The sequence below is a fragment of the Cetorhinus maximus genome, chromosome 21, assembly GCF_964194155.1.
Source record: "Cetorhinus maximus chromosome 21, sCetMax3.hap1.1, whole genome shotgun sequence".
Classification (NCBI taxonomy): domain Eukaryota; kingdom Metazoa; phylum Chordata; class Chondrichthyes; order Lamniformes; family Cetorhinidae; genus Cetorhinus; species Cetorhinus maximus.
This window is the reverse complement of record NC_135899.1, coordinates 763,430-780,130: the sequence shown is the minus strand read 5'-3', so window position 1 is coordinate 780,130 and position 16,701 is coordinate 763,430. Positions and strand designations below refer to the sequence as shown.

The following is a 16,701-nucleotide window of genomic DNA, read 5'->3' as shown; positions in this document are numbered from 1 at the left end:
AGAGTGTCCTGCAGTCAGCATCACGGTGAAGCAGTCTGGGAAAAGTGTCCTACAGTCAGCATCACGGTGAAGCAGTCTGGAAAGAGTGTCCTGCAGTCAGCATCACGGTGAAGCAGTCTGGGAAAAGTGTCCTGCATTCAGCATCGCGGTGAAGAATGCTGGGAAGAGTGTCCAGCAGTCAGCATCGTGCTGAAGCAGTCTGGGGAGAGTGTCCTGCATTCAGCATCGCGGTGAAACAGTCTGGGAAGAGTGTCCTGCAGTCAGCATCACGGTGAAGCAGACTGGAAAGAGTGTCCTGCAGTCAGCATCACGGTGAAGAAGTCTGGGAAGAGTCTCCTGCAGTCAGCTTTGCGGTGAAGCAGTCTGGGAAGAGTGTCCTGCAGGCAGCATCACGGTGAAGCAGACTGGGAAGAGTGTCCTGCAGTCAGCATCGCAGTGAAGCATTCTGGGAAGAGTGACCCGCAGTCAGCATCGCAGTGAAGCAGTCTGGGAAGAGTTTCCCGCAGTCAGCTTCACGCTCAAGCAGTCTGGGAAGAGTGTGCTGCAGCCAGTATCGCGGTGAAGCAGTCTGGCAAGAGTGTCCTGCAGTCAGAATCGCAGTGAAGGAGTCTGGGAAGAATGACCTGCAGTCAGAACATGGTCAAGCAGTCCGGGAAGAGTCTCCTGCAGTCTACACGCGGTGAAACAGTCTGGGAAGTGTGTCCTGCAGTCAGCATCTCTGTGAAGCAGCCTGGGAATAAGGTCCCATAGTCAGCATCGCTGTAAGCAGTCTGGGAGGAGCGTTATGCATTCAGCATCGCGGTGAAGCAGTCTGGGAAGAGTGTCCTGCTGTCAGCATCTCTGTGAAGCTGTCTGGGAAGAGGGTCCAACAGTCAGTATCGCGGTTAAGCAGTCTGGGGAGAGTATATTGCAGTCAGTATCGCGGTGAAGCTGTCTGGGAAGAGTGTCCTGCAGTCAGTATTGTGGTGAAGCAGTCTGGGAAGAGTGTCCTGCAGTCAGTATCGCAGTGAAGCAGTCTGGGAAGAGTGACCTGCAGTCAGTATCACGGTGAAGCAGTCCGGGTAGGGTATCCTGCACTCAGCATAACGGTGAAGCAGTCTGCGATGAGTGTCCCGCAGTCAGCATCGCGGTGAAGCAGTCTGGGTAGAGTGTCCCGCAGTCAGCATCGCGGTGAAGCAGTCTGGGAAGAGTGTCTTGCAGCCAGTATCGCGGTGAAGCAGCCTGGGAAGAGTGTCCTGCAGTCATCATCGCTGTAAGCAGTCTGGGAAGAGTGTCCTGAATTCAGCATCGCGGTGAAGAATGCTAGGAAGAGTGTCCTGCAGTCAGCGTCGTGGTGGAGCAGCCTGGGAAGAGTGTCTTGCAGTCAGTATCGTGGTGAACCAGTCTGGAAAGAGTGTCCTGCAGTCAGCATCACGGTGAAGCAGTCTGGGAAAAGTGTCCTACAGTCAGCATCACGGTGAAGCAGTCTGGAAAGAGTGTCCTGCAGTCAGCATCACGCTGAAGCAGTCTGGGAAAAGTGTCCTGCAGTCAGCATCACGGTGAAGCAGTCTGGGAAGAGAGTCCTGCAGTCAGCATCACAGTGAAGCTGTCTGGGAAGAGTGTCCCGCAGTCAGCATCGTGGTGAAGCAGTCTGGGTAGAGTGTCCCGCAGTCAGCATCGCGGTGAAGCAGTCTGGCAAGAGTGTCCTGCAGCCAGTATCGCGGTGAAGCAGCCTGGGAAGAGTGTCCTGCAGTCAGCATCACGGTGAAGCAGTCTGGGAAGAGTGTCCTGCAGTCAGCATCTCTGTGAAGCAGCCTGGGAAGAAGGTCCCATAGTCAGCATCGCTGTAAGCAGTCTGGGAGGAGCGTCATGCATTCAGCATCGTGGTGAAGCAGTCTGGGAAGAGTGTCCTGCTGTCAGCATCTCTGTGAAGCTGTCTGGGAAGAGTGTCCTACAGTCAGTATCGCAGTGAAGCAGTCTGGGAAGAGTGACCTGCAGTCAGTATCACGGTGAAGCAGTCCGGGTAGGGTATCCTGCAGTCAGCATAACGGTGAAGCAGTCTGGGAAGAGCGTCCTGCAGTCAGCATCGCAGTGAAGCAGTCTGGGAAGTGTGTCCCGTAGTCAGCATCGCGGTGAAGCAGTCTGGGTAGAGTGTCCCGCAGTCAGCATCGCGGTGAAGCAGTCTGGGAAGAGTGTCCTGCAGTGAGAAGCGCGGTGAAGGAGTCTGGGAAGAATGTCCTGAAGTCAGAACGCGGTCAAGCAGTCCGGGAAGAGTCTCCTGCAGTCTGCACGCGGTGAAGCAGTCTGGTAAGTGTGTCCTGCAGTTAGCATCTCTGTGAAGCAGCGTGGGAAGAAGGTCCCATAGTCAGCATCGCTGTAAGCAGTCTGGGAGGAGCGTCATGCATTCAGCTTCGCGGTGAAGCAGTCTGGGAAGAGTGTCCTGCTGTCAGCATCTCTGTGAAGCTGTCTGGGAAGAGTGTCCTACAGTCAGTATCGCGGTGAAGCAGTCTGGGGAGAGTATATTGCAGTCAGTATCACGGTGAAGCTGTCTGGGAAGAGTGTCCTGCAGTCAGTATCGTGGGAAAGCAGTCTGGGAAGAATGTCCTGCAGTCAGTATCGCAGTGAAGCAGTCTGGGAAGAGTGACATGCAGTCAGCATCACGGCGAAGCAGTCCGGGTAGGGTATCCTGCAGTCAGCATAACGGTGAAGCAGTCTAGGGAAGAGTGACTCGGTGAAAGACGCGCTTTGGTCTGCCCGAAACTTGTTGGTCTTCCAGCGCAAAGAGTTGTCCCCGACCGATTGTTGCGGACTGGCACAATCCAAAGTCCAGGACTACGTGCTGAGGGACGCACTAAAGCTTGGGGCAGCTGCCGCAAAGGCGCAATGGGGAAGGGTCGCTGTCTAAGACCTTTCTACCACAGCGCACCGAGAGACTGGGAACTGTTTAGAGCCCCTCGGGCTGTACAGATCAAAATGAAAGGCTGTAAATGATTGTAATATTGTTTGTACTGATGCACCTGGTGATACATTTTGTAAAAGTTTAACCTGGATTGTACCCTTGTAATGTGGTTTTTGAAATGGTTTTGAATGTGATTGAAGATATTTTATGAATAAAGTATATTTTTACAAAAAAAAAGTCTAGGGAAGAGTGTCCTGCAGTCAGCATCACAGTGAAGCTGTCTGGGAAGACTGTCCCGCAGTCAGCATCGCGGTGAAGCAGTCTGTGTAGAGTGTCCCGCAGTCAGCATCGCGGTGAAGCAGTCTGGGAAGAGTGTCCTGCAGCCAGTATCGCGGTGAAGCAGCCTGGGAAGAGTGTCCTGCAGTCAGCATCGCTGTAAGCAGTCTGGGAAGAGTGTTCTGAATTCAGCATCGCGGTGAAGAATGCTGGGAAGAGTGTCCTGCAGTCAGCGTCGTGGTGAAGCAGTCTGGGAAGAGTGTCCTGCAGTCAGCATCGCGTCAAGCAGCCTGGGAAGTGTGTCCTATAGTCAGCATCGCTGTAAGCAGTCTGGGGAGAGTGTCCTGCATTCAGAATCGCGGTGAAACAGTCTGGGAAGATTGTCCTGCAGTCAGCATCGCGGTGAAGCAGACTGGAAAGAGTCTCCTGCAGTCAGCATTGCAGTGAAGCAGTCTCGGAAGTGTCCTGCAGTCAGCTTCGCGGTGAACCAGTCTGGAAAGAGTGTCCTGCAGTCAGCATCACGGTGAAGCAGTCTGGGAAAAGTGTCCTACAGTCAGCATCACGGTGAAGCAGTCTGGAAAAAGTGTCCTGCAGTCAGCATCACGGTGAAGCAGTCTGGGAAAAGTGTCCTGCATTCAGCATCACGGTGAAGCAGTCTGGGAAGAGAGTCCTGCAGTCAGCATCACAGTGAAGCTGTCTGGGAAGAGTGTCCCGCAGTCAGCATCGTGGTGAAGCAGTCTGGGTAGAGTGTCCCGCAGTCAGCATCGCGGTGAAGCAGTCTGGCAAGAGTGTCCTGCAGCCAGTATCGTGGTGAAGCAGCCTGGGAAGAGTGTCCTGCAGTCAGCATCACGGTGAAGCAGTCTGGGAAGAGTGTCCTGCAGTCAGCATCTCTGTGAAGCAGCCTGGGAAGAAGGTCCCATAGTCAGCATCGCTGTAAGCAGTCTGGGAGGAGCGTCATGCATTCAGCATCGCGGTGAAGCAGTCTGGGAAGAGTGTCCTGCTGTCAGCATCTCTGTGAAGCTGTCTGGGAAGAGTGTCCTACAGTCAGTATCGCAGTGAAGCAGTCTGGGAAGAGTGACCTGCAGTCAGTATCACGGTGAAGCAGTCCGGGTAGGGTATCCTGCAGTCAGCATAACGGTGAAGCAGTCTGGGAAGAGTGTCCTGCAGTCAGCATTGCAGTGAAGCAGTCTGGGAAGTGTGTCCCGCAGTCAGCATCGCGGTGAAGCAGTCTGGGTAGAGTGTCCCGCAGTCCGCATCGCGGTGAAGCAGTCTGGGAAGAGTGTCCTGCAGTCAGAAGCGCGGTGAAGGAGTCTGGGAAGAATGTCCTGAAGTCAGAACACGGTCAAGCAGTCCGGGAAGAGTCTCCTGCAGTCTGCACGCAGTGAAGCAGTCTGGGAAGTGTGTCCTGCAGTCAGCATCTCTGTGAAGCAGCCTGGGAAGAAGGTCCCATAGTCAGCATCGCTGTAAGCAGTCTGGGAGGAGCGTCATGCATTCAGCATCGCGGCGAAGCAGTCTGGGAAGAGTGTCCTGCTGTCAGCATCTCTGTGAAGCTGTCTGGGAAGAGGCTCCTACAGTCAGTATCGCGGTTAAGCAGTCTGGGGAGAGTATATTGCAGTCAGTATCGCGGTGAAGCTGTCTGGAAAGAGTGTCCTGCAGTCAGTATCGTGGGGAAGCAGTCTGGGAAGAATGTCCTGCAGTCAGCATCGCGGTGAAGCAGTCTGGGAAGAGTGTCCTGCAGTCAGTATTGCAGTGAAGCAGTCTGGGAAGAGTGACCTGCAGTCAGCATCACGGCGAAGCAGTCCGGGTAGGGTATCCCGCAGTCAGCATCGCGGTGAAGCTGTCTGGGTAGAGTGTCCCGCAGTCAGCATCGCGGTGAAGCAGTCTGGGAAGAGTGTTCTGCAGCCAGTATCGCGGTGAAGCAGCCTGGGAAGAGTGTCCTGCAGTCAGCATCGCTGTAAGCAGTCTGGGAAGAGTGTTCTGAATTTAGCATCGCGGTGAAGAATGCTGGGAAGAGTGTCCTGCAGTCAGCATCGTGGTGAAGCAGTCTGGGGAGAGTGTCCTGCATTCAGCATCGCGGTGAAACAGTCTGGGAAGAGTGTCCTGCAGTCAGCATCACGGTGAAGCAGACTGGAAAGAGTGTCCTGCAGTCAGCATCACGGTGAAGAAGTCTGGGAAGAGTCTCCTGCAGTCAGCTTTGCGGTGAAGCAGTCTGGGAAGAGTGTCCTGCAGTCAGCATCGCTGTGAAGCAGTCTGGGAAGAGTGTCCTGCAGGCAGCATAACGGTGAAGCAGACTGGGAAGAGTGGCCTGCAGTCAGCATCGCAGTGAAGCATTCTGGGAAGAGTGACCCGCAGTCAGCATCGCAGTGAAGCAGTCTGGGAAGAGTTTCCCGCAGTCAGCTTCACGGTCAAGCAGTCTGGGAAGAGTGTGCTGCAGCCAGTATCGCGGTGAAGCAGTCTAGGAAGAGGGTCCTGCAGTCAATATCGCAGTGAAGCAGTCTGGCAAGAGTGTCCTGCAGTCAGAATCGCAGTGAAGGAGTCTGGGAAGAATGACCTGCAGTCAGAACGTGGTCAAGCAGTCCGGGAAGAGTCTCCTGCAGTCTACACGCGGTGAAGCAGTCTGGGAAGTGTGTCCTGCAGTCAGCATCTCTGTGAAGCAGCCTGGGAAGAAGGTCCCATAGTCAGCATCGCTGTAAGCAGTCTGGGAGGAGCGTTATGCATTCAGCATCGCGGTGAAGCAGTCTGGGAAGAGTGTCCTGCTGTCAGCATCTCTGTGAAGCTGTCTGGGAAGAGGGTCCTACAGTCAGTAACGCGGTTAAGCAGTCTGGGGAGAGTATATTGCAGTCAGTATCGCGGTGAAGCTGTCTGGGAAGAGTGTCCTGCAGTCAGTATTGTGGTGAAGCAGTCAGGGAAGAATGTCCTGCAGTCATCATCGCTGTAAGCAGTCTGGGAAGAGTGTCCTGTATTCAGCATCGCGGTGAAGAATGCTAGGAAGAGTGTCCTGCAGTCAGCGTCGTGGTGGAGCAGCCTGGGAAGAGTGTCTTGCAGTCAGTATCGTGGTGAAGCAGTCTGGGAAGAGCGTTTTGCAGTCAGCATCGCTGTGAGGCAGTCTGGGAAGAATGTCCGGCAGACAGCATCGCGGTGAAGTAGTCTGGGAAGAGTATCCTGCAGTCAGCATCACGGTGAAGCAGTCTGGGAAGAGTGTCCTGCAGTCAGCATCGCTGTGATGCAGTCTGGGAAGAGTGTCTTGCAGTCAGTATCGTGGTGAAGCAGTCTGGGAAGAGCGTTTTGCAGTCAGCATCGCTGTGAAACAGCCTGGGAAGAGTGTCCTATAGTCAGCATCGCTGTAAGCAGTCTGAGGAGAGTGCCCTGCAGTCAGCATTGCTGTGAAGCAGTCTGGGAAGAGTGTCTAGCAGGCAGTATGGCGGAGAAGCAGTCTGGGAAGAGTGTACTGCAGTCAGGATCTCTGTGAACCAGTCTGGGAAGAGTGTCCTGAAGTCAGCATCTCTGTGAAGAAGCCAGGGAAGTTTCCTATAGTAAGCATCGACGTAAGCAGTCTGGGAAGAGTGTCCTGCAGTCAGCATCACGGTGAAGCAGTCTGTGAAGAGTGCCCTGCAGTCAGCATCGCAGTGAAGCAATCTGGGAAGTGTCCTGCAGTCAGCATCGCGGTGAAGCAGTCTGGAAAGAGTGTCCTGCAGTCAGCATCACGGTGAAGCAGTCTGGGAAGAGTGTACTGCAGTCAGCATCACGGTGAAGCAGTCTGGGAAGAGTGTCCTGCAGTCAGCATCGCGGTGAAGCAGTCTGGGAAGAGTGTCCTGCAGTCAGCATCACGGTGAAGCAGTCTGTGAAGAGTGCCCTGCAGTCAGCATCGCAGTGAAGCAGTCTGGGAAGTGTCCTGCAGTCAGCTTCGCGGTGAACCAGTCTGGAAAGAGTGTCCTGCAGTCAGCATCACGGTGAAGCAGTCTGGGAAAAGTGTCCTACAGTCAGCATCACGGTGAAGCAGTCTGGAAAGAGTGTCCTGCAGTCAGCATCACGGTGAAGCAGTCTGGGAAAAGTGTCCTGCAGTCAGCATCACGGTGAAGCAGTCTGGGAAGAGAGTCCTGCAGTCAGCATCACAGTGAAGCTGTCTGGGAAGAGTGTCCCGCAGTCAGCATCGTGGTGAAGCAGTCTGGGTAGAGTGTCCCGCAGTCAGCATCGCGGTGAAGCAGTCTGGGAAGAGTGTCCTGCAGCCAGTATCGCGGTGAAGCAGCCTGGGAAGAGTGTCCTGCAGTCAGCATCTCTGTGAAGCAGTCTGGGAAGAGAGTCCTGCAGTCAGCATCACAGTGAAGCTGTCTGGGAAGAGTGTCCCGCAGTCAGCATCGTGGTGAAGCAGTCTGGGAAGAGTGTCCTGCTGTCAGCATCTCTGTGAAGCTGTCTGGGAAGAGTGTCCTACAGTCAGTATCGCAGTGAAGCAGTCTGGGAAGAGTGATCTGCAGTCAGTATCACGGTGAAGCTGTCTGGGAAGAGTGTCCTACAGTCAGTATCGCAGTGAAGCAGTCTGGGAAGAGTGATCTGCAGTCAGTATCACGGTGAAGCAGTCCGGGTAGGGTATCCTGCAGTCAGCATAACGGTGAAGCAGTCTGGGAAGAGTGTCCTGCAGTCAGCATCGCAGTGAAGCTGTCTGGAAAGTGTGTCCCGCAGTCAGCATCGCGGTGAAGCAGTCTGGGTAGAGTGTCCCGCAGTCCGCATCGCGGTGAAGCAGTCTGGGAAGAGTGTCCTGCAGTCAGAAGCGCGGTGAAGGAGTTTGGGAAGAATGTCCTGAAGTCAGAACGCGGTCAAGCAGTCCGGGAAGAGTCTCCTGCAGTCTGCACGCGGTGAAGCAGTCTGGGAAGTGTGTCCTGCAGTCAGCATCTCTGTGAAGCAGCCTGGGAAGAAGGTCCCATAGTCAGCATCGCTGTAAGCAGTCTGGGAGGAGCGTCATGCATTCAGCATCGTGGTGAAGCAGTCTGGGAAGAGTGTCCTGCTGTCAGCATCTCTGTGAAGCTATCTGGGAAGAGGCTCCTACAGTCAGTATCGCGGTTAAGCAGTCTGGGGAGAGTATATTGCAGTCAGTATCGCGGTGAAGCTGTCTGGAAAGAGTGTCCTGCAGTCAGTATCGTGGGGAAGCAGTCTGGGAAGAATGTCCTGCAGTCAGCATCGCGGTGAAGCAGTCTGGGAAGAGTGTCCTGCAGTCAGTATCGCAGTGAAGCAGTCTGGGAAGAGTGACCTGCAGTCAGCATCACGGCGAAGCAGTCCGGGTAGGGTATCCCGCAGTCAGCATCGCGGTGAAGCTGTCTGGGTAGAGTGTCCCGCAGTCAGCATCGCGGTGAAGCAGTCTGGGAAGAGTGTTCTGCAGCCAGTATCGCGGTGAAGCAGCCTGGGAAGAGTGTCCTGCAGTCAGCATCGCTGTAAGCAGTCTGGGAAGAGTGTTCTGAATTTAGCATCGCGGAGAAGAATGCTGGGAAGAGTGCCCTGCAGTCAGCATCGTGGTGAAGCAGTCTGGGGAGAGTGTCCTGCATTCAGCATCGCGGTGAAACAGTCTGGGAAGAGTGTCCTGCAGTCAGCATCACGGTGAAGCAGACTGGAAAGAGTGTCCTGCAGTCAGCATCACGGTGAAGAAGTCTGGGAAGAGTCTCCTGCAGTCAGCTTTGCGGTGAAGCAGTCTGGGAAGAGTGTCCTGCAGTCAGCATCGCTGTGAAGCAGTCTGGGAAGAGTGTCCTGCAGGCAGCATCACGGTGAAGCAGACTGGGAAGAGTGGCCTGCAGTCAGCATCGCAGTGAAGCATTCTGGGAAGAGTGACCCGCAGTCAGCATCGCAGTGAAGCAGTCTGGGAAGAGTTTCCCGCAGTCAGCTTCACGGTCAAGCAGTCTGGGAAGAGTGTGCTGCAGCCAGTATCGCGGTGAAGCAGTCTAGGAAGAGGGTCCTGCAGTCAATATCGCAGTGAAGCAGTCTGGCAAGAGTGTCCTGCAGTCAGAATCGCAGTGAAGGAGTCTGGGAAGAATGACCTGCAGTCAGAACGTGGTCAAGCAGTCCGGGAAGAGTCTCCTGCAGTCTACACGCGGTGAAGCAGTCTGGGAAGTGTGTCCTGCAGTCAGCATCTCTGTGAAGCAGCCTGGGAAGAAGGTCCCATAGTCAGCATCGCTGTAAGCAGTCTGGGAGGAGCGTTATGCATTCAGCATCGCGGTGAAGCAGTCTGGGAAGAGTGTCCTGCTGTCAGCATCTCTGTGAAGCTGTCTGGGAAGAGGGTCCTACAGTCAGTATCGCGGTTAAGCAGTCTGGGGAGAGTATATTGCAGTCAGTATCGCGGTGAAGCTGTCTGGGAAGAGTGTCCTGCAGTCAGTATTGTGGTGAAGCAGTCAGAGAAGAATGTCCTGCAGTCAGCATCGCGGTGAAGCAGTCTGGGAAGAGTGTCCTGCAGTCAGTATCGCAGTGAAGCAGTCTGGGAAGAGTGACCTGCAGTCAGTATCACGGTGAAGCAGTCCGGGTAGGGTATCCTGCACTCAGCATAACGGTGAAGCAGTCTGCGATGAGTGTCCCGCAGTCAGCATTGCGGTGAAGCAGTCTGGGTAGAGTGTCCCGCAGTCAGCATCGCGGTGAAGCAGTCTGGGAAGAGTGTCTTGCAGCCAGTATCACGGTGAAGCAGCCTGGGAAGAGTGTCCTGCAGTCATCATCGCTGTAAGCAGTCTGGGAAGAGTGTCCTGAATTCAGCATCGCGGTCAAGAATGCTAGGAAGAGTGTCCTGCAGTCAGCGTCGTGGTGGAGCAGCCTGGGAAGAGTGTCTTGCAGTCAGTATCGTGGTGAAGCAGTCTGGGAAGAATGTCCCGCAGTCAGCATCGCGGTGAAGCAGTCTGGGAAGAGTGTCCTGTAGCCAGTATCGCGGTGAAGCAGCCTGGGAAGAGTGTCCTGCAGTCAGCATCACGGTGAAGCAGTCTGGGAAGAGTGTCCTGCAGTCAGCATCTCTGTGAAGCAGCCTGGGAAGAAGGTCCCATAGTCAGCATCGCTGTAAGCAGTCTGGGAGGAGCGTCATGCATTCAGCATCGCGGTGAAGCAGTCTGGGAAGAGTGTCCTGCTGTCAGCATCTCTGTGAAGCTGTCTGGGTAGAGTGTCCTACAGTCAGTATCGCGGTGAAGCAGTCTGGGGAGAGTATATTGCAGTCAGCGTCGTGGTGAAGCAGTCTGGGAAGAGTGTCCTGCAGTCAGAATCGCTGTCAAGCAGCCTGGGAAGAGTGTCCTATAGTCAGCATCGCTGTAAGCAGTCTGGGGAGAGTGTCCTGCATTCAGCATCGCGGTGAAACAGTCTGGGAAGAGTGTCCTGCAGTCTGCATCGCGGTGAAGCAGACTGGAAAGAGTGTCCTGCAGTCAGCATCTCTGTGAAGCAGCCAGGGAAGTTTCCTATAGTAAGCATCGACGTAAGCAGTCTGGGAAGAGTGTCCTGCAGTCAGCATCGCGGTGAAGTAGTCTGGGAAGAATGTCCTGCAGTCAGCATCACAGTGAAGCAGTCTGTGAAGAGTGCCCTGCAGTCAGCATCGCAGTGAAGCAGTCTGGGAAGTGTCCTGCAGTCAGCATCACGGTGAAGCAGTCTGGGAAGAGTGTACTGCAGTCAGCATCACGGTGAAGCAGTCTGGGAAGAGTGTACTGCCGTCAGCATCACGGTGAAGCAGTCTGGGAAGAGTGTCCTGCAGTCAGCATCGCGGTGAACCAGTCTTGAAAGAGTGTCCTTCAGTCAGCATCACGGTGAAGCAGTCTGGGAAAAGTGTCCTACAGTCAGCATCACGGTGAAGCAGTCTGGGAAGAGTGTGCTGCAGTCAGCATCACAGTGAAGCTGTCTGGGAAGAGTGTCCCACAGTCAGCATCGCGGTGAAGCAGTCTGGGTAGAGTGTCCCGCAGTCAGCATCGCGGTGAAGCAGTCTGGGAAGAGTGTCCTGTAGCCAGTATCGCGGTGAAGCAGCCTGGGAAGAGTGTCCTGCAGTCAGCATCACGGTGAAGCAGTCTGGGAAGAGTGTCCTGCAGTCAGCATCTCTGTGAAGCAGCCTGGGAAGAAGGTCCCATAGTCAGCATCGCTGTAAGCAGTCTGGGAGGAGCGTCATTCATTCAGCATCGCGGTGAAGCAGTCTGGGAAGAGTGTCCTGCTGTCAGCATCTCTGTGAAGCTGTCTGGGTAGAGTGTCCTACAGTCAGTATCGCGGTGAAGCAGTCTGAGGAGAGTATATTGCAGTCAGCGTCGTGGTGAAGCAGTCTGGGAAGAGTGTCCTGCAGTCAGCATCGCTGTCAAGCAGCCTGGGAAGAGTGTCCTATAGTCAGCATCGCTGTAAGCAGTCTGGGGAGAGTGTCCTGCATTCAGCATCGCGGTGAAACAGTCTGGGAAGAGTGTCCTGCAGTCTGCATCGCGGTGAAGCAGACTGGAAAGAGTGTCCTGCAGTCAGCATCACGGTGAAGAAGTCTGGGAAGAGTGTCCTGCAGTCAGCATTGCGGTGAAGCAGTCTGGGAAGAGTGTCCTGCAGTCAGCATCGCTGTCAAGCAGCCTGGGAAGAGTGTCCTATAGTCAGCATCGCTGTAAGCAGTCTGGGGAGAGTGTCCTGCATTCAGCATCGCGGTGAAACAGTCTGGGAAGAGTGTCCTGCAGTCTGCATCGCGGTGAAGCAGACTGGAAAGAGTGTCCTGCAGTCAGCATCACGGTGAAGAAGTCTGGGAAGAGTCTCCTGCAGTCAGCATTGCCGTGAAGCAGTCTGGGAAGAGTGTCCTGCAGTCAGCATCGCAGTGAAGCAGTTTGGGAAGAGTGTCCTGCATCATTATTGCTGTACACAGCCTGGGAACAGCATCCTGCAGCGAGCATCGCTGTGAAGCAGTCTGGGAAGAGTGTCCTGCAGTCAGTATCGTGGTGAAGCAATCTGGGAAAAGTGTCCTGCAGTCGGTATCGCGGTGAAGCAGTCAGGGAAGAGTGTCCTGCAGTCAGCATTGCTGTGAAGCAGTCTGGGAAGAGTGTCTTGCAGGCAGCATCGCGGAGAAGCAGTCTGGGAAGAGTATCCTGCAGTCAGGATCTCTGTGAAGCAGTCTGGGAAGAGTGTCCTGAAGTCAGCATCTCTGTGAAGCTGCCTGGGAAGTTTCCTGTAGTAAGCATCGCAGTGAAGCAGTCTGGGAAGTGTCCTGCAGTCAGCATCGCGGTGAAGCAGTCTGGAAAGAGTGTCCTGCAGTCAGCATCACGGTGAAGCAGTCTGGGAAGAGTGTCCTGCAGTCAGCATCGCAGTGAAGAAGTCTGGGAAGTGTCCTGCAGTCAGCATCGCGGTGAAGCAGTCTGGAAAGAGTGTACTGCAGTCAGCATCACGGTGAAGCAGTCTGGGAAGAGTGTACTGCCGTCAGCATCACGGTGAAGCAGTCTGGGAAGAGTGTCCTGCAGTCAGCATCGCGGTGAACCAGTCTTGAAAGAGTGTCCTGCAGTCAGCATCACGGTGAAGCAGTCTGGGAAAAGTGTCCTACAGTCAGCATCACGGTGAAGCAGTCTGGGAAGAGTGTGCTGCAGTCAGCATCACAGTGAAGCTGTCTGGGAAGAGTGTCCCACAGTCAGCATCGCGGTGAAGCAGTCTGGGTAGAGTGTCCCGCAGTCAGCATCGCGGTGAAGCAGTCTGGGAAGAGTGTCCTGTAGCCAGTATCGCGGTGAAGCAGCCTGGGAAGAGTGTCCTGCAGTCAGCATCACGGTGAAGCAGTCTGGGAAGAGTGTCCTGCAGTCAGCATCACGGTGAAGCTGTCTGGGAAAAGTGTCCTGCAGTCAGCATCATGGTGAAGCAGTCTGGAAAGAGTGTCGTGCAGTCAGCATCATGGTGAAGCAGTCTGGGAAAAGTGTCCTGCAGTCAGCATCACGGTGAAGCAGTCTGGAAAGAGTGTCCTGCAGTCAGCATCGCGGTGAAGCAGTCTGGAAAGAGTGTCCTGCAGTCAGCATCACGGTGAAGCTGTCTGGGAAAAGTGTCCTGCAGTCAGCATCATGGTGAAGCAGTCTGGAAAGAGTGTCCTGCAGTCAGCATCATGGTGAAGCAGTCTGGGAAAAGTGTCCTGCAGTCAGCATCACGGTGAAGCAGTCTGGAAAGAGTGTCCTGCAGTCAGCATCGCAGTGAAGAAGTCTGGGAAGTGTCCTGCAGTCAGCATCGCGGTGAAGCAGTCTGGAAAGAGTGTCCTGCAGTCAGCATCATGGTGAAGCAGTCTGGGAAAAGTGTCCTGCAGTCAGCATCACGGTGAAGCTGTCTGGGAAGAGTGTCCCGTAGTCAGCATCGCGGTGAAGCAGTCTGGGTAGAGTGTCCCGCAGTCAGCATCGCGGTGAAGCAGTCTGTGAAGAGTGCCCTGCAGTCAGCATCGCAGTGAAGCAGTCTGGGAAGTGTCCTGCAGTCAGCATCGCGGTGAAGCAGTCTGGAAAGAGTGTCCTGCAGTCAGCATCACGGTGAAGCTGTCTGGGAAAAGTGTCCTGCAGTCAGCATCATGGTGAAGCAGTCTGGAAAGAGTGTCGTGCAGTCAGCATCACGGTGAAGCTGGGAAGAGTGTCCCGCAGTCAGCATCGCGGTGAAGCAGTCTGGGTAGAGTGTCCCGCAGTCAGTATCGCGGTGAGGCAGTCTCGGTACAGTGTCCCGCAGTCAGCATCGCGGTGAAGCAGTCTGGGAAGAGTGTCCTGCAGCCAGTATCGCGGTGAAGCAGCCTGGGAAGAGTGTCCTGCAGTCAGCATCACGGTGAAGCAGTCTGGGAAGAGTGTCCTGCAGTCAGCATCACGGTGAAGCTGGGAAGAGTGTCCTGCAGTCAGCATCATGGTGAAGCAGTCTGGAAAGAGTGTCCTGCAGTCAGCATCACGGTGAAGCTGGGAAGAGTGTCCCGCAGTCAGCATCGCGGTGAAGCAGTCTGGGTAGAGTGTCCCGCAGTCAGTATCGCGGTGAAGCAGTCTCGGTACAGTGTCCCGCAGTCAGCATCGCGGTGAAGCAGTCTGGGAAGAGTGTCCTGCAGCCAGTATCGCGGTGAAGCAGCCTGGGAAGAGTGTCCTGCAGTCAGCATCACGGTGAAGCAGCCTGGGAAGAGTGTCTTGCAGTCAGCATCACGGTGAAGCAGTCTGGGAAGAGTGTCCTGCAGTCAGCATCGCGGTGAAGCAGTCTGGGAAGAGTGTTCTGCAGTCAGCATCGCGGTGAAGCAGTCTGGGAAGAGTGTCCTGCAGTCAGCATCACGGTGAAGCAGTCTGTGAAGAGTGCCCTGCAGTCAGCATCGCAGTGAAGCAGTCTGGGAAGTGTCCTGCAGTCAGCATCGCGGTGAAGCAGTCTGGAAAGAGTGTCCTGCAGTCAGCATCACGGTGAAGCAGTCTGGGAAGAGTGTCCTGCAGTCAGCATCACGGTGAAGCAGTCTGGGAAGAGTGTCCTGCAGTCAGTATCGCGGTGAAGCAGTCTCAGAAGAGTCTCCAAGAGTGTCCAACTGACCCCACCGAGTGACCACACTGACCCCCCCCCCCCGAGTGACCACACTGACCCCCCCGAGTGACCACATTGACTCCCCGCGAGTGACCACACTGTCCTGAGTGACCACACTGACCCCCCGAGTAACCACACTGACCCCCCGAGTGACCACACTGACCCCCCGAGTGACCACACTGACCTCCCCGAGTGACCACACTGACCTCCCCGCGTGACCACACTGACCCCCCCCAAGTGACCACACTGACCCCCCCCAAGTGACCACACTGCCCCCCCGAGGGACAACACTGAACCCCCCCGAGTGACCACACTGACCCCCGAGTGACCACACTGAACCCCGAGTGACCACACCGACACCCCGAGTGACCACACCGAGCCCCCCGTGTGACCAGACTGACCCCTGAGTGACCACACTGACCACCCCTTGGAGTGACCACACTGACCCCTGAGGGACCACACTGACCCCTCCCCCTCACCCGGAGTGACCACACTGACCCCCTGAGTGACCACACTGACCCCCCGGAGTGACCACACTGAACCCCCGGAGTCACCACACTGAACCCCCGGAGTGACCACACTGAACCCCCGGAGTGACCACACTGACCCCTGAGGGACCACACTGACCCCTCCCCCTCACCCGGAGTGACCACACTGAACCCCCGGAGTGACCACACTGAACCCCCGGAGTGACCACACTGACCCCCCGGAGTGACCACACTGAACCCCCGGAGTGACCACACTGAACCCCCAGGAGTGACCACACTGAACCCCCGGAGTGACCACACTGAACCCCCGGAGTGACCACACTGAACCCCCGGAGTGACCACACTGAACCCCCAGGAGTGACCACACTGAACCCCCGGAGTGACCACACTGAACCCCCGGAGTGACCACACTGACCCCCCGGAGTGACCACACTGAACCCCCTGAGTGACCACACTGACCCCGCCGAGTGACGACACTGACCCCCGGAGTGACCACACTGACCCCCCGGAGTGACCACACTGACACCCCCAAGTGACCACACTGACCCCCCCGAGTGACCACACTGACCCTCCTAGTGACCACACTGACCCCTCCTCTCTTACCGGTGAAGGTGAAGCAAAGACCCAGAATCACTCGGACCCGCCACATGTCGCAGCCGCTCCTCCCGCTTCGTTACCCTGGAAACAGCAGGCCCGAAGGGGCGGGGCCAGAGAGGGGCGTGGTCAGAGTGCGGCCGGGGCCGGAGCAGGGGCTCGGCTAGAAAGGGCGTGGTCAGAGTGGGCGGTGTCAGAGAGGAATGGGTGTGTAATAGTGGGCGTGGCCATAGGGTGAGGGCGGGTTAAGGATGAGGGCGGGTTAAGGGTGAGGGCGGGGTCTGGTTGAGGGCGGGGTCAAAGAGGGGCGGGCCAGAGCGAATTCCGTCACTGGGAGAGGGCTGGGTCAGAGAGTGGGCGGGGTTAGAGTGAGGGCGGGGTCAGAGTGGAGGGTTGGTAAAATATAGGGGTTAGGGAGGGGGCGGGGTCAAATTGGGGGCGGGGTTAGAGAGCGGGTGGAGTTAGAGGGGGCGGGGTCAAACTTTAGGCGAGATTAGCGATGGGGCATTGGTAAGGAGGGGGTGGAGTTAGAGACCTGAGGTTGAGTGGGCGTGATTAGAGAGGGCGGGGTTAGGGATGGGCGGGGTGTTCTGCGTTCGTGATTAATGACGAAAGGTTGTTACCTTGGAGACGTGGTTCAGGTGACCCTGGAAAGGCACTTCCGGTTCGGCCTGTCCGATTCCCGCCCCCCCCCCACCCCGGCGGCGGATTCCCCTCGGGAGCCACAATGTGGATCAGCAGCAGCTTCACCATCGCCTTCATGTATCAGGGTAAGAGAGAGAGAGAAACCCAGAGTCAAGATTAACCCCAGGGTCAGGATTCACTCGAGTGACCACACTGACCCCCCAAGTGACCACACTGACCCCCCCCCCCGAGTGACCACACTGACCCCCCCCCCGAGTGACCACACTGACCCCCCCCCCCCGAGTGACCACACTGACCCCCCCCGAGTGACCACACTGACCCCCCCCCCGAGTGACCACACTGACCCCCCAAGTGACCACACTGACCCCCCCCCGAGTG

The 16,701-nt window shown here is 56.0% G+C and overlaps 1 protein-coding gene across 1 annotated transcript in view; it reads left to right on the top strand.

Annotated features, from left to right (window-relative positions):
• Positions 1-16,390: 16,390 nt before the first annotated feature.
• The window catches only part of LOC144695301 (HEPACAM family member 2-like), a 42,533-nt gene continuing 42,222 nt past the window's right edge, over positions 16,391-16,701 (top strand). The window contains exon 1 of the mRNA XM_078566204.1: positions 16,391-16,448. Coding sequence (XP_078422330.1) covers positions 16,406-16,448 — 43 coding nt within the window. The 5' untranslated portion in view covers positions 16,391-16,405. The remainder of the gene's footprint in view (positions 16,449-16,701) is intronic.